At 35.5% G+C, this 17,937-nt stretch overlaps 1 protein-coding gene across 4 annotated transcripts in view; it reads right to left on the bottom strand.

The window, feature by feature from the left end:
• Positions 1–17,937, bottom strand: part of LOC105201747 (protein vein) — a 427,513-nt gene that overhangs the window by 114,732 nt on the left and 294,844 nt on the right. For all 4 annotated transcript variants that reach the window (XM_039456247.1, XM_039456248.1, XM_039456249.1 and 1 more), the window contains exon 3: positions 11,192–11,334. In XM_039456247.1, coding sequence (XP_039312181.1) covers positions 11,192–11,334 — 143 coding nt within the window. The remainder of the gene's footprint in view (positions 1–11,191; positions 11,335–17,937) is intronic.

Below are 17,937 nucleotides of genomic sequence, written 5' to 3'. Positions count from 1 at the left end.
TTTCCTGAGTTTTTTAATTTTTTCTCTAAAGCAGTAAAGATTTAAAGCTTTTTTTCTTCTCTTTTCGTAAAAGTGAAGTTCTGTCTAGCGTATCATAATGAAAGAGATTATTATCATAAATACGTGATTTTTGCTGGAACCCTTGAAAAAAAAGAACTGACTAGTATTTCAATAAATTGAAATACTAAAAAACTTGAACCATATATTTATGATAATAATCTCTTTCATTATGATACGATAGGCAAAACTCCACTTTTACGAAAAAGAGAGGAAAAAAGCTTCAAATCTACTGCTTTGAAGACAAAGAATTAAAAAAAAAAGAGAGAGAGAAACCAGCTAGATATTACAGTAGAAACTAAAAAGAATGGCAATATTCAATTACACACAGGAGAGTACAAGTATCTCGAATCCGTCGAAATTACAGTTATCCTGTTCTCAGTAAAGCAGTCCATTACCTTTGTGAGAGGCTCTCGCCTTAGACACACTTCGGAATTGAATATTTGTCGGGGGCTAATGAACCGGGAGTGCAGTCATTGGTAATTTACGCGCGGCGTACGGTGCAGGCGCAATCGTAGGAGGCGGATGCGCAACGTGATATGTATATATATGTATATACTATTCTGCGGCAATACTCTGATGACGACGGCGGGCGGCGGCGACGGCGGCGGCGGCTGCCGCACGCTTTCTCACACGGCAAATAGACCCTATCTATTCATCCGGTCGGCTCCATTGTCGGAATTCTGGGCCGCAGGAAATTCCCGCGCACGGCGAACGGCGGCCCCCGGTCGCTCTCTCTTGCAGACTAAATTGCACGTAGGCGTGTAAACGTTCCTTGTACTCCGCACCGTATGCCGCACTATCGTCGACCGACGCAACACCGCCGCCGTGTGCACGCCATTGAATTTTGTCATCGCCGATACGCGACGATATATGTGGGCGCGAGCGCGAGCGCGCGCGGGGCTGAAATATAATAAAATAATATTTTCACGCGCGCTCTCTTCTCTCGGTGTCGCGCAATATCGTCGCTACGTGCGTGCATATCGCGATAGATAAACGAGATTAACTTTGACATACACGAATTTCCTTCTTATAGTCGCGACTATATTTAAGGATGTATGTGTTATATCTCGAATCGTTTATACCAGAAATACAAATTTCACAGAATATTCTAGTATTATGTTTGAGTATCTGCGTAAAATTTGAGCGCAATTCACTTATTGGTGTAAAAGTTTTTTAATTTTTTGTTTACTCTTGATTCTGATGTGAAATCGCGTTTTGCAGTACTTATTTGCAAATTTGATGGGGAATTACCAATTAAATAAAAAATTTTACATATGCTGATAAAACTAATAAATATTCGTGAAAAAATTTATTTAGATTCATTTACTCGTTTAAAAGTTATTTATTTAAAACTGCAGCAAAATATAACAATTTTTGCTGAAAAAAAAAACTATTATAAACCAAATTTTTCATTGGTTTTTTTTCTTTGCAGGTAATATCAGGTCCAAAATTCGTGGCCCAAATTTTTTGTTATTGATTAGGAAAAAAAAATAAACCCAGAGAAATTTTCAGTTTTCAAATTTTAATAATTTTTAGCTTGTATAGCTAAAAGTTCTTAATTCGGAAATAGTCATTCCATATTTTTTTGTGTGAACGATTATCTGAGATGATTTTTACATCCTAATTAAAAATCGTTATAAATATATATTGTATATTATTGTTCTATTTTATTAATATCTAAGGATATTATGTATGTAGATTTAAATAACATGCTTTGAAAAAAAATAAAAAACTAAAAAAATATTAAATGGAAAAAGCTCACAATGACAATATTTCTAAAACAAAATAAATGAAAAAAATTAGTTATACAAAGAGATTGTATATTTAAAGATTTTGTAAAGAATAATTATTAAGAAAAAGAAATATATAATATTCATTTTATGACAATTTAAATAAAGCTCGCTGTCACAATATAAAATTATTTATATTATATTTGTTTTTGCACAGAATGATTAAAAATGATTTATTTTTATTATATTTATTATATTGTATAAATATAAACGTTAAATAAATAAATAATAAAACATGAATATTAAAAATTTTTCAGTAAAAATAAACATAAACATTTAAAGAAACATGATATAAACTTTTTGGCTGCGTACAGCGCTTATAAGCATTATTTGTCCTTTAATATTTGATAAGCAACAAGGATATGAAGTGACGTTTAAAGCGCAGTGAGCACCAAAACAAGCGCAGCCTTTGTATCGTATAAACATAAAGATATTAATGCTTTGATACTTTTAAACTCAAGCCTCATTCAAACTCATATTGTCATTTCGAATTTATAATATAAACTTTTGCCATATATGATTTTATAATATAATGTAAATGATCAATTAGGGTGTTTTTTTTTTTCATTTTAGCTAGTTTTCGGTAGTATGAATATATAAGTGATAACTTGTCCATATTATACAAATTAAGTCTCGAAGTCTTTGTGGAATAAAAAATAGATATTATAAAAAATTGCTGCAACGTGAACTTTATTTTTCCGATGCTGGAGTGTAAAAAACACCTAGATGATATGACTATTTTCGGATTAAAATGACAATTCAAGATTTAGATATAATCTGATTGGAAAATAAGTATTGTAAATATACGCGAGATGTGTAAAATACGAGCATTACGACGAGAAAGGATAAAGACAGAGAGAATTCTTCCTCGTTCTGTGATAATGTCCGTTTGTAGATGTATTACAGGCCCTAAGCGTAGTTTGAAAAGCATATCCCCTAATACACGAGATTGCTACTATTGTTGTACGTCCGAGAGCTTCGACAGAAATTATATGCTTGACGGACTCGCAGGGCAGTTTGCAACTACGGAGTTTGTATCGTGAGAATGCACAAATCCCTCTTGCCCCACCATCCGGGTGTAACATCACGAGTGCTCTCACAGATTGTGTCGCATCGTTGACAAGGCGATGTCGTGTAATACTCATTGGGAATATCTTATACAGATTGCAGCAGTTGTCTCCCGATATTGAATGACTTATAATTGATACAATCGATTAGCTCTAGTAATACAACCTAAAATAATTAGGTTGCATTACAGATTGTCGAAAATTATCAAATACAGTAATATTTCGCATAATTACGTAAAATGTTGACAAACACGCTTCTCGTGCTCGTTAATAAATGGATTTGTGATGGGCACAGTTTAGACGTGATTCATGCGTATACATTTCAACTGCGATAAACTTGCAAAAGAACTTTTCGTTTCACTCTCGTGGCGGACGTAAAGATCGTCAAGTTATCACTGGTTAAATATATGCTTAATGGTTATACTATATTTTCTTATTAGTTAGTTCACAAATTTATTTATTGTTCCTATTAATTTTATAATTAAATTTTACACAGTTGAAGTGCTATTTATAAATTTCTAGTTGCTAATACAATCTTTTTTCTAAGTGTAAAGTTCTTTCTATTTGACGTTGCTTTCAATCATGTTTCCATGCGGAACACATCTCTCTTTCTCTACCTGTGGAAACAATGCGTCCAAGGTATGTACCTCGAAGATCGGTTCTACGATTCTATGTCTATGTATCCTCCAATGGTCTTCGCGTTCAGGTAACCGTGCATAACTCGCCTATTGCTGTCGCCTCTCACAACTCGCGTGAGAGTCACGTGCAAGTAGTATAGCAATAGTGCGCGCGCTACGCTCGGTCTGTCCGCTGCGTCCTTTTCCACTTCGGTCCGGCTTGTTTATTCAGCACGCCCAGACGGTCGCGCATAGAATTGCGCGTCACAGTCGCTAGCTTTACTTTCCAGTTTGATGCATTCTCTTTGCAAAACAACAAAGCTACGAATGGCAACTGTTTTCTACGGTGCTTGAGACTTGCCTACAGAACGGTTCCTTCGCCCCTTTCACGTCACGTGGGCGCATAAATGCATGGACGAAAGTTGAAAATCGAGATATGCTTTCATCTACATCGAAGAGGACTTTTTCGATATTACTTGTAACAATTTTTTAATTTTCAAATTCGTAATTAAAAAACTTTTATATTTATATTGAAAATTATTTTTAATTTGAATCTTAGTTATCAAGACATTTGAACAAAAGCGCAATATTTTAAAAATCAAATTAATGTTGGAAAAGAATTGTAATGTTTTAATATGTGAAAATATTTCCCTGTATTTTTCAGACAAATGTTGCAGAGTTATTTAAAAATTTTTGTTTTCGAGCACTTTGTATCGAATCCCTTTAAAGAGTAAGGTTAACGATAAATGCCTCGAAATTCGTTAGCTGAAAGAATGTGATAGTTCTAGGAATAGCAGGCGGTATTAAAAGTTTCGGTGCGCTTGCCAGTTGAAAACTGGGGCTGAATCGGCTCATGGAACGTTGCTTAAGCGATTCCATCGATCCTCTTAATTAATTCCGCAAGAACAGTGAGTCGTATATCCGTGACACAAGTCCCTCGACCTTCTGGCACACTAGTATGCACCGGTCTCTCTCTCTCTCTCTCTCTCTCTCTCTCTTTCGCGAGATACAATAGCACGAAAGACAAGGCAACGGAGACCATCGCTCTTCTCTCACAGTATTCGCGTGAAGCTCGCCGACACAACGAAGAAGAGCTTACCTTCCTGCCGTAATTGCTTCCATCTCGTCATTCTGCTTCGTGCCCCGCTGGCCTGGCTCTCCTAATTGTCTCTGTTTTTCCTCTCTGCACCTCTGAGAGAGCGAGAGAATATTAAATACGCTCGGCGAGGTGTCCGACGTTTTCGTCTTGCACGCCTCGTCGAGATCCGTCGAATTATTTTCGGTCGTCCTTATCATTAACGCGCGCGGCGGACACCGTAATCTCTTTTAACTACTGTACATTTTATTAATTTAAAATGTTGGAAGTTATCCATTGTAGAGTATTTTTCCTATCTTTCTTGTTACCTATAAGTTTCTTGTTTTTAAAAACGTCTCTCCTCTTAAATAATTTCATAAACATTCAAGCCTATTGTTTACATATAATCGAAATATCATATTACTAAAATTATATTATTATAATAATTATTTTATTATAATAATCATATTACTGTTATTACATGTTGATTAGTCATTATTTATTTTGTTAGTTTGCTTATACATTTTAATTGTATAAACATAAATATATATTTTTAATTTTTTGCTTTGTTAAAATGTTTAGTTTGCAGCATAAATATCAGACTATGCAATAATGCCGTGTGTGTACATGTGTGAATTATTATAAATTACCTTTTTGCAGCAAAGTACAAAGGGGTCTTTAAAACTTAAAAAAAAATGTTATGGAAATTATAATTGTATAATGTATTTTTTAAATTAATTTATAATATTTCTATAAAATTTTATGGAAATTATAATTATTGTATCTGATGTACCTTTCAAATTAATTTATAACATTCCTATAAAAAAAATAAAATTAAATACAACAAAGAAAGTACGTTATTTGCTTTCTGTATTATAAAATAAAGCATTCATTCAGTAAATATATGTGATACAAAATTTTATTTATGTGCAACGTACGCAATACGAAAATGAAAAATACGAATATAATAGGAGACGAGACGTGTTTCAATAATATATGTATAGTAAGAATCAATTATTGAATTTATATAGAAGATTTTGTCGGCGCTGCCGGTCACAAATATTGCGAGATTACGCGCAAAGTGAAATATAAATGCAAATGTGTGAAAATCCGCATCGATAGAATACTCGCGTTTAATTATCAAAATGAGATTGTGGCGCATTATGGCGAAATTACGAGCGAATTTTCGCATTAAATTATTCTTACAGTCAAAAATGAAATCCTATTTTCATCCTTGGTTTCTCGTCTCTTCGTTTGAATTATCCTTATGAATATACTATTCTTATTGTCGAAACGCCTTGCCCCGACGTTTCTCTTTGATTTACGAGAAATGCTAGGCAATATGGTTTTTATCAGCCGTACAATTTTCTTATTAAACCAGCATGTTCTTTATGTCATCTCTGTATAATAAATTCACTTCTCTCTTCCTTTCTTTCTCTCTTGACTTTCCGAGTTTCATTCTTCTTCTCGGAATGCTTGCGCTGTACGTAGGTATTTGCAAAATTAGAACTCGGGTCTTTTCACTTTCGATTCACGGTCCTTTCTGGCGCAGCTCTTTATCCCAGAGATATAATATCGAAAACTATTCACGTAATAACATATGCGGTTTTCGCAACTCGCTGTTAAAAGTTACATCTCACATTTATCGAAAACATGCGCCGCTGCACAGAGAAAAAGTAATTTAAATGTAGGCAGATTTAAACAATTTGAATATTACATACCAATAGAAAGTTTTCTGCGTTTTACGTTTTTTGTTTTACGTATATCGAAAATAATTTCTGCATTCCTGCATTCTCGAAAAGCATAAGGGACAATGTAAAAATGTTTTTTTGCAGCGCGTGCTGGTAGATTGGTGTTCAAGTCGTTGGTTAAAAATATACTGTCGAGAGTGCACGAATTGGCACAGTTTACTTTAAAGGGATTATATCTGCGAAAGGCGAAATTCTGTTCGTATTTTCGCTTCAGCGCCCTGCAGATCTCGAAAGAACGAGAAAAAGGAAGAGAGAAAGAGAGGGGGAGGGAGAGAGGACGGTGAGACAGAGCTAGACGGCCCGATATTGGCGGCCAGACGGGCGTATAGATATTAATCCGCCTCTTTCCTCCTTTCCTCAACGAGGGCGAGGCTCGATTGTGGTAACAGATTGTGGTAAACTTTATAAGCCTAGGGTTACTCGAAAGTGCGCTCGCGGTGTCGGTGCGCGAGACTGCAATAACATTTACCACAAACTTTTACTACAGCTCAAATGTTCCTGCCCTAGTATCCCGCGCCACCCTCGCGCCAAGGTATTCACCGCCGAGCGGCACTACGTTCTAACAATTGCCGCTGCAGCTACAATGGCACGCTTTACTGCCGCGCGGCGGTGTAACTTGATACAATAATGCGCGTTCCGCGTCGTTTACCTAGAAAGAGTTGACTTACGTGGCGAGGAGGGCCACAGCTTCATCCCTAGATCGATATAGACGTATCATTTCAAGAATGAACTGCGTTCCATCTTAAATGCGTTTATGTGGAAAACAGAAATGTAATTTGATAAAAATGAGAGTTCTCTATGTGAATCGATCAGGTAAATTTTTAGCCAAATTACTGCCGCTAAATAGCTGAATTGAATATTACTCATTACATATTTTTTTTTAAAGAAAAAAAAATTTACTTTTGTTATTCTTTAAAATCTTGTATAATCAGCATGTACATTGATGTGTAAAAAAATTTTTAATTTTATTTTATAAAATGACATACCAATGTTTTATAGCACAATATCATTTTAACGAATTAGATTCGCTATTAAAAAAAATATCCTCTCGGATATTCTGTATCACAATTCCAAAGTAATAAAATAACTTGTTCACGAATTTTAAATAGGAACGTACCGCACGTACAAATGCGGTAAAAATGATGATTTTTTTTTTAAAATAACGTACCTCGTTTGAAAAACATTTTAAAACGTATTATTTTAATTGCAATAAATTTTTTCTAGCCAATTAAGAGTGCATCTTTTTTTATACGTTTTTAAAAATTAAATCTGTAATATCTACAGTAATCTACACTGGTTGTGGTGAAAAAAAGAGGAAATTTGCGATTGAAGAGACGCATTTTTCAAAAATAGATACATTCGGTGCACATAAAATTCTTTATTCTGGGAGCTATTAAGTTTTATATGGAAGATTTGTTTTCATATCGCTCATATTAATCGCTTTCTTTAAAAACGCAAGATTTATTAACCTTTACATATGTAGTAAAAAGAAGTAGGCTCCATAGAGACGGTAAGCCGTATATATCTTGATGCTACATTAAACACAGTTTTAGTCTACTAGTTTAATACTTTTCCACACAAAAAGCATGGTTTACTCCTACCTTATTCACTAACGTATGATTTTCTACTCGTTCGCAAGAAGGTTATTTGTAAATTGTTTCTCACGCGATTTAACGACTTCTCTCACGCAAGCAGCATAAAATTTTTAAAAGATAAAAAATTGAAAATTTCACTAATTGTAAGTATATATTTTAACAAAATCGAATTATAAATTGAAAAAATTTGCTTTGGACTTAATGAAAAAAAATCTTTAAATATCAGTATTATTCGTACTAATATATAAAGAAATTTGCTAATTTTCTACGTTAAATTAAAATTTACGGAGATTTTATCTTCTTTCCAGAAATTTCTTCAATAGATTAAAGGAATCTTTAATTTTCAGCTTAAAAATTTCCTGAATTCATCGAACGTGTCAGTCAAGAGCGTCGGAGCAATTTTAGAAAACTGCCAGAAAATTTCATTATGGCGATCTGTCGGCTCGCAGCAGGTAGAGAGCTATATAGGATCATCGTGCACGGAAACATTCCGCCGGAGCGGCGGCGGCGGGCTGCCATCAGCAGAGCTATATGAAACCCTGACGTGGCTGGCAGGGCTGTAATTGTCGCCCTTTGTCCGTCATACGAGCTTGCGGAACCGCTCGGCGGTGAACCGCAAGCTTTACCGACCCTGCTAGAACCACTGAGCCGTACAAGCATTATCGCATCAGGTGCTTAATCCTTGGTTTATCACCTGCGATGCCGACCCAGTACGCGAACCAGTCTTCGCTTCCTTGTTGTCGCGAGTTTACTGCTGACGCATCGTATAACTACGAATTGAATGAAACTGCATGGAGATGCGCGCCTGTAGATAACACGGGGCACAGTGATTCAGTTTTATGCCTTCGGTGCCACTTATCTTTTCCTTTTATCGTTTCCTCTTGTATCGTATCAAGTATCGCGGAACCATTTTTTCTTTCTTTTTTAGAGTTCTCTCTTTTTTTTTATCAATCTAATCATTGATTCTTTTTTAAGTCTTGACTAAGCGGTATATCTTTTTGTTACTTTCTAATATTTAATCTTTCTAAGCTTCAAGTTAAAATTTGTATAATGCAATCGTAGTTCATCGCACACAAATCATAAGCTGCGTGTCAGTGTCGCTCTTTTTTTCTGGCATCCACTCGGTACAACTAGGCGATAATGGATCGTATAAATACCGAAGTTACACATAATAAATTCTAACTACCTCTCGTGGTATTTCCCACAGGTAACACTTATTATTTTAGTCGGCGGCAAGATGCGGAAAATAGGGGTGAGTATCGATAAACTCGGTGCGCTCCGCGGAATATATCCGGAAATAACATAAATATCGCAGTAAAAGGCGTGGCCCAAATATTGCGAGCATTATGAAAAGCCATAAACCACTACCCTAAGGGCAGCCGCTGCACGGATCGATATCCGCGCCGCGGCTTGCAGCGACTGCGGATCGTCGCAGACGCTTGTGCGGTGCACGTCGCGAATGTACCCAGCAGCATGCATCGTTACGCGAGAAAACGTCGGCCGTAAAAGATGCAACGACGAAGCGATCGTTCAGATTGTCCGTGAACGGACGTCACTTGTACCTAGCTGCAACACGGTCGCACAATGGAATTAAATTCGTTACGCGACTATGTAGGTTGGAAGTAAGGATGTTGAAACGCTTTGAATGGCTGTCGAGTTGAAACAATGTCAGCTACTGTCGCGAGGTCGCGAGAATAATCGTCACTGCCAGACTTACGAGAAAGGACAATCACGTGCACGTACGCCTTCGATTTTAATAAGCTTAGAATATGTTAAAAGGTGTAGATGTATAGGGCATTTCTCAAAACATTGAAACAATTATGAAAAAATTGCAAATTGCTTTATATTTCATTTGAAAGCAGTAGACAAAATTTAGCGGTGATTTCCTATTTGGATAAAAAATTATTTCAATAAGAAGTAGACACGTACTCTAATAAAAATATAATTAATAATGAAATATTAAAATAAGAAATAATGAAAGAAAATGTGAACTTTTTAATTTAAATACTTTAAATATTCAAGATGAAAAGAATATAATCGATTTTTCCAATGTTGTTTCACTCTCTTAACGTGTGATTTAGCACTTATAAAAAAAATATGTTTCTCTTATTTTTGACTTATTTTAACATATTTAAAGCTTATTAAAATCAAAAGGAAACATTTGGTTGTGCTCCCTTGTTAGATACGACGTCATGGCGACTTTAAGTGCTATTATGTCAGATTTTTGTGCGTTATAAACTGCGGAAGATAAACGACCGCGCAATCGAGTTTTATATTTTTGCGCTTATCAACGGACGAAGGAAAAGACGAAGAACGGAAGCATTCCATATAAATCCGGAAGTGCTGAGTGAGAGCCGCTGGTACGGCGACTTTGCACGGTTTCTTTACACGTTCACCGAATGTGAAATCACAGAGTCGATATTTCGAAACCAATTTGAGCGAAAATCATCGTGTCACGTCTTGTATTATTTTCAGAAAACGTGCGTTGCCCTCTCGAGATTAGGACGAATCTGATCGCGATAAAATTTTATTTTTCCATTTGGTGTCAAGAACAGTTCTTTTTATAAAAAGTTTACAGTTCAGAAAGCATTCAATGTGTTCCGTTGCGCTCATTAACCGATCCTTTTCAATGCTAGCTCGTTTATCATTCCAACAAAATGAATTCCATGCATCTTCTCAAAGGTTGCGGCACTGAAAGATCATAGGGGTTTTCTACCGTTAGCGTAGCGATTGAAGATACACAGATCAGTGATTCGCGCTTTTGCGCTAGCCTACGATAACGTCAGGTAAAATCCGAAATGCTTTTGTCCGAAAGCTCTGCGTAAGGTATCGACAGATGTACGCGTTTCCTATCGGCACACGAAATCCTACATTCAGAGTTTAGCAATATCCGCCATTTTATTGTATCGAAAACGCATTATTTCGATCAATATTGATGAAGTTGCTACTGTTTCGATAATTCGTAATATTATATTCCTTAAATATCATTTTATTTTTATTTGTCTGCAATAAATGTTTAATACATAACATTTTAATCATGATGCACTTTACTCAATTTAATTACTGTATTGTTATGTAATATTTTTTTTATATTAGAAATTAATTTTTTAATCAACTATAATAATAGCTATTATTTCTGTATTTATTTTGTATTTGTGTAAAATGAGTTTTGCGACTGAGTTTTATTATTTCTTCCGTAAAAATCGCATAGAGTAAAGAAAATAATGTGTACTCACTTGTTTCCGGAATTCTGGTATCATGATCGACTAGAAGTTTGGCCGCAAGTGAGGCCCGATGACCGGAAGTACTCTCAGCCACGCATTCGTATCTGCCACTGTCCTCAGGCTTCGCGGAGGATATCACGACTTTCGATCTCCGCCTGTAAATTAAGAGAAATTGTCTTTTTAAATGCAGAAATAAATCATCGTAACATTTTCACGCCAAGTCTCTATCTATGAATCGCAAATTCTAAGCCATAGTTAAATTCGATTGAAAATATTAGGTGAGTGTGAAAGTCTCGGTTCTTTAGAAGAGATAATGTTGATCTTCTTATACGTACGTTAACATTAGCAAAGTATATGCTTTCAGAAAGGTGACGGTTTTTATTCTCTATTTATTAGCGCTATTTATTCTCCAAATTTCATAGAATGAAATATCACTAAAAAAAAAAAAAAAAGCCTACGCAATTTTTTTAGTGATTTGTCACTTTAATAAAAATTCACGCCCGTAGAGAAAATTCATTCCTGTGGAGTGAAAATTGAGCCTGTGCAATTTTCCGAGTGATTTTTTAACTCTACGAGATTTAGAAAATATAAAATAAAATAAAAATAATTAGTATTATTTAAATTATTTATGGTACTCCTTTGTATAAGCGAAAGTGAGTATAAAAATAGAATATTTATGATTATAATAATATACCATGTTTCGGAAAGGCACGTAAATTGCAGATGCTGTAAAAAACATTAGAAATTTTCCTCGTCATTAATGTTCTTTTTCAACAGCATCTATTATTTTTGTTTCATAAACTTGTGTATTATAATCCTACACAAATATTCTTCTTTCAGACTTATTTTCGTTGACCCAAAACAGCACTGTAGATAACTCAAATAACATCGACTTTTTTTTCATAGACAGCTCTCGATGTCACTTTTCCAATATAAAATTCGCCGTAGTATCCGCCATTGTTGACATATGTACTGTAACAAGAGCAACGCCGAAAAAAAGGTCAAAACTTTTGCACCGGGCCAATATATATTAAATATCGCTCGTTGAACTTTCATCGTTATTAACGTCACGGAAAGTATAAAGATCAATTTTAATTGTTACATTAAAAAAAGGAAGTCGGGATAAATGGGCGTATGGGCGCGTATCCCCGTACAGTGATTTAATTACGAACGTGTACAACTTGGACTCATTGCACTGGCCCAGATTCAATCGGCGGCCGTAACAAAATCCGGAACTTTAATTATCACGTTCGTTAATCTGTACACGCGCGTTCATCAATCGATTTTCCTTAACCGATTTTCATTTCGTCAATCGCTCGACGCATGGCAGTCCCGGAATTAACCGTCGCGGGCGGTTCGCATTACATTGAATTTACTGACGCGTCGATAACGGAATTAAATAGTCGATTTGCCAGAACGGAGCCGTTGACGCGTACCGCAGTAATGGTTCAATAAGCTTGGTCGGCGAACTGCGAATCGGAAATTCGCTTCGTTATTAGCCGCGACGAGTGTTCCGATGCCCCCGATCTCGCCAAACGGTCAAGTGTTATTTGTGATTTTAGTAATAACTATTCACATTTTCTGCCTCGCCGATGAAATTACCGTTCCATCAATCGCAGCAATCGCGGTTATTACCGCGTTACAGGATCCGCCATCGAGCGCCAATGATACCGCGCAACCCAAATCGCGTTTCTAAGTTGCATTTCAATTACTGAGGTGATTGCTCGAGTGCCGAAAACTTTATGATTACGCGATCGGAAATTACATCGAGAGAGGCCAGCCAGAGTTCGTAGAGGTAGCACGCTAACGAAATTAAACGGAGTCGCATGATCGCAATGCGATTTTCATCGAACGTGAGAGTAGACGCGCGCGCGCGAGAGAGAAAGAGAGAGAGACGAGAATTAATCGGTGACTGTACAGAGGATTTCGAAAGGCTTTTAGTTAACCAGTAATTGTGTACTATGTCTCTTTATATGTCGTTTAGATCAAAAGCATGCAATTCTACAGGGCTACTTTGATAAAATAAATCCTTTCAACGTTTTATCAGCATTTTGAAGGATTTGCTTTATCGAGGAAGAGAAAATTTGTGGAGAAAAATATTAAAATACTTTGTAAGATATATTAATTCGTCCGACGTGAAATTTAAAAGGAAATCCTAAAACATATGCTAGATTCGGCAAAATAAAAAAAATGACTAATAGAAAAAACCATTACAGCAATCTAGTTTTTAACGATATTTTGCGATTTACTAATTATTCTCGTCAAACTATTTTAATTCATGAATAATTGACATTAAGTCAGTTTGATTCGAACTGTCTGATATTTCATAATCGAAGAGCGAATTATTAATGTATCGATTTAGTCTAATATTGTCTTTAAAAATATGCTGAATATTAGCGCTTGTATATGTATAGACACTTTAAATTTTATTTCAGAAGTGTTTTTTTTTTTCGGATCATTTATTACTTGTAACGAATGGACTCATCGGCAATGCCATATACATTTGATACTCCAGTTCTTACGGCTTTATCGATTTCTCTAATGCGAACGCGACATCTCGCAGCTTTATCCACACGTAAGCCGCCAAATGGCGCGTTAACTCGTTTCACGGTCGAGTTTATCGGCGTCGAATAATGGAATTAGACGGCCGATTTGTCGAGGAGGAAGGCAGATAAAGGAGGAAGAGTCAGTAGTCGCAGATTCGCACCATATCGTCACGTTTGGATAACTTCGGCTATCAGGTCAGGGAAGGCGGAGAAAGGAAGGGGAGGGAAGGGGAGAGGATTAACTTATTATTATCTTCGCCGGGATTTCGAAATCCTGTGAACGGAGTTGCGCTCCGGGTCGGAGGATGGTTGCTGCTCAAAGAGATTCCATAAAGTTCGGGTGGGCAGGAAGTTCTCGTCTTCTCCCCGGGGAGAAAATCGGGGACTCGAATATCCACGCCGCAGTAGAGAGCAAAGCGAAATTTCTCTGGACTCTCTTTCTAGCCGGAGCAAAACTCGTTTTTCCGTATGGGAGAGCCCGTGCAACCTCCACCTGCGAGGTTCCATATTTTTGAACGTGCAAGGGGAACGAATTTAATAAGTTCAAGTGTGCACGTACGCCGAAATTCAGCCGATGAGATCGGCAAAAGTAATTCTAACGGCCAAAATCGATGGCACCGATAATTCACGCCTCTTGTTTCTATCGAGAATTACAATCGATAAAATATTGGGTAATTCAATTTTTTCCGATGTCATCGCGACGCAAAAATATCAATCTCACATGTTTCGCTGCAAAAAATAAAATTAAAAATTGTTCTTTAAAATTTACTGAAATAATATCTCACTGTTTATACATTTTTACGGATACATAATTTTCTGTATTAACTTTTTCAACTATCGTAATCATTAAAAATTCGCAACTTACTCTAAAAAGATTAACTAAAATAAAAATAATAATAGAATATAGATGTATGAAGAGACAATTATCTAAAGATGAATTTTATTCGGTTATAGTTAGATCTTCGTGTTGATATTTCTTACCTTATTCATTTCCTTCACCTTTAATTAAAATAAAAGTTACTTAAAGCCATTCAATCGTATTTTTTATATTTTTTATAATTGATTACATTATTCACAGATAATACTGAAATAGATTATAAGTTTTTCTCAGCAAATTTGGACCGGTCTGTTCGCAAGTTTCTCTCGAGAATTTTCAGTTTTAGAAAATGTGAAAGTCGAGGCTGACTTTATTAATTTCGTTCACCAACTTTTTATAGATCGATATTTCCGATTCAAGTTTGAATCGCTACATATGATTCAAGAAAAACACACGGAAAAGAATGGGTGCTTTCTATTTAATGATACAAGTCGACACATCGTTCTCTTTGTCGAATGTAAAAAAAAAGATAGAATGACGTTTGTGTCGACTTGTATCATTAAATGGAAAGCACGCAACTATACGTGCGCATTGGAAATTGCGACAAAATGTTTGAAATGACAACGGTTACACATTTCTTAAACCTTACAATATTTATATCTCTGTAGTATTTTACATTTTCCTCTACCAACGTTACTTCTCTTCGAACTTCGAGAATTCATAAGACCTGTGTTGTTTTTCGGAAAATGCAGCACGATATAATTACGACTACTTCATATTTCTATTAAGACATGGTAAGGAAGATTGAAGAAGTAGGATAGTATTTGTTTGTCTCTCAAGGAGAAGCAGCGATTGCTCGTTGAAAACACGGCAGTGCACCGCGGAAATCGTGTCGCAATGCTAGAGAAATCTTTGTTAAACAGATTTTATTTCATTTACATATCTTCGTGTTCTTTGCCGGATCCGCGGGGAGATCTCCGACCATCGTTTCATCTTCTGTCGCCATTGCTCGGCGTATCAACGTCAAAAGATCGTGGAAGAGGGAAATTCGCGAAATACGCTACGCGTTATAATTAAACGTTTGCATTTTTTAACTGCCTTTACTTGACACCGACTAACGAGTTTCTGCTGGTCGCAGCAGAACGAGTCGCGAGCTATTAACTTCAGTCGTGACTGAATAGATTGTCGTGTGATAAAAGCGTCATATATTCTGACTGTGCTCTGCGAAAATTTTTCATATCAATTACATGACATTTTCGACACTATACATGTAAAAAGTTAGGAGCGAAAGAAGAATAACGAACTGAAAAATTCTGTAAATAGAAAAAGTATTACAATTATAAAGGAATTAAATAGAAATAGCTAAAAAGTTAATTGAACTCTACATTAAAACAAAATACGAAAAATATTAAATTGGTATAAATGTAAAACTGGCATTAAAATGCGTTATTTTGCATCTTTAATTTTTAGTATCTGCTGATGAGCTTTATTTTACATAGTATTATTTTAATTCTTCACGTTTCATGTATGTTTTATGTACATACATATATATGTATATATAAAATTAAATGTAAATTAAATATAAGAGTAAATAGGAAAAAAACGTTAAGCGAATAAAGTGAAAAAATTTTGAGTATTACACTGAGAGAAAAAAATTAGTAAATTTTAATAAACATTTATTTAGTGCAAAAACCATTAATTTAATTTAACTAATCATTTTTTATTGTATATATATTTATGTACCGTAAGTAAATATCTCATTGCAACTATTCAAATGAATATTTATTGAAATAAAAATTTTTTCTCTCAGTGTATGACAATGCAAAAGACTGTTCAATTAATCCTCATATGTCAATCGTGTATACAATGTTCGATCATTAGGCAGACAGTAGTCAGATTGCGTTTCTTTCCGCTTCGTACGATAAAATAAAATCCGTTTGCAACGCGGCCATGAATCACGTGGAAAATCACGGACGGTCCTATTATACTAGAGAGAAGCGGTCGTTTAAACAGAAGGTAGTCTGACCGCAATCTTCACGAAGTAGCGTCGTCGTGAAATTAATTGCGATGCAAACATGTGGGGACGAAGGAGTGTGAGAAGAAACGTTCGAATTGTGCTGAGTCTTCGCTCGGCAAGTGCGGCAACAATTGTAATTTGTAAAATAAACTTGACGTCGGATGAGCATACGCGTTCGTGCAAATATTGTAACAGGTAATTGGCACGACGTAACTTTGCCGATGCGATATGTTATCGTTATCGTCGATTATTCGTCTCGATTCGAGACACGTGGCGCCTGTCATTTCCAATTGCTCTTCGAACGATTACTACATCATCGTCCTAAACGCGGTCGACACGTGCTGACCGTCCTTACTCGTATCCATCGTGTTCGGTGGTCGCAATTTAGACCACGGTCAAAAACGGCGATCGATGTAACAATTGCAATTTAATCGAACGTTGCTTTGGCTGCGAGCGACAATGTCGCGTTTATTTGAATTTCAATTTCGCCCGACGTTTTTGCCGCATATACATTGTGCATAATAAATACAGGATACCAGTTGTAATAATATGGAGAATTTATACTTAATAATGCGCTGTCGCATCGCTCTATAATATACGAAGTTCGTATAGCTAATTGCATATCCGAAAGAGAGAATCTAAAATAAGAGAGAATTTAAAAACACGAAATACAAAAACGTGAAAATAAATTCTCAGAATTTTAATTATCAACAGTTTTCGATTTTTATATATATTTATATATTTTACAAGTACAACATTTTTTTTCAAATGGAATGGCATATTTTTATTAACGTAGTAGTTCATAAAAATAAAATTAATTTTACCACGTATATAGGATGAGATAGACTTTAAGATAGAGCTGACTTTAAGATCACATTTAAATGTGATTTCTTTATCCTTACATCTGATCCTGAGATTATCTATGTTATATCTATGTTATTATACGATTGAATCTGTTTTTTTTTTTTATAAACTACATGACTACTGAAAATATCTCATCCTATTAAAAAAATGATGCTGTCGTAAAATAATGGGCATGAAGAAAAAGGTTGTCTATTGTAATGTTTGTCCTTTCGAAACGAGCAACTTTTCTCTAGTATTTTTTCGTATCATTAAAAACGATCGAGTTGTAGAGAATAAATACTTTATATGTAACTACTTAATTTTATATATGTACAGATTTATTTCAGATATTTTATTGCCATTTAATTTGGGAGCTAACTTTCAATTAGGATCCAAGTATTCCGCGTGGACAGTGTCGTAAAGAGCGTTTCGTGAACACATCCGTTCATCCCCTTTAAGCAATTTCACATGCACGCGTTTACGAGATACACACGTTCGCGAGCAGGAGAGCTAGCGCGAAAAGGTTGAATGCATA

This window comes from Solenopsis invicta, chromosome 12 (genome assembly GCF_016802725.1).
Source record: "Solenopsis invicta isolate M01_SB chromosome 12, UNIL_Sinv_3.0, whole genome shotgun sequence".
NCBI classification, from domain to species: domain Eukaryota; kingdom Metazoa; phylum Arthropoda; class Insecta; order Hymenoptera; family Formicidae; genus Solenopsis; species Solenopsis invicta.
The sequence above is the reverse complement of the archived record's forward strand: the minus strand, read 5'-3'. Positions and strand labels throughout refer to the sequence as shown.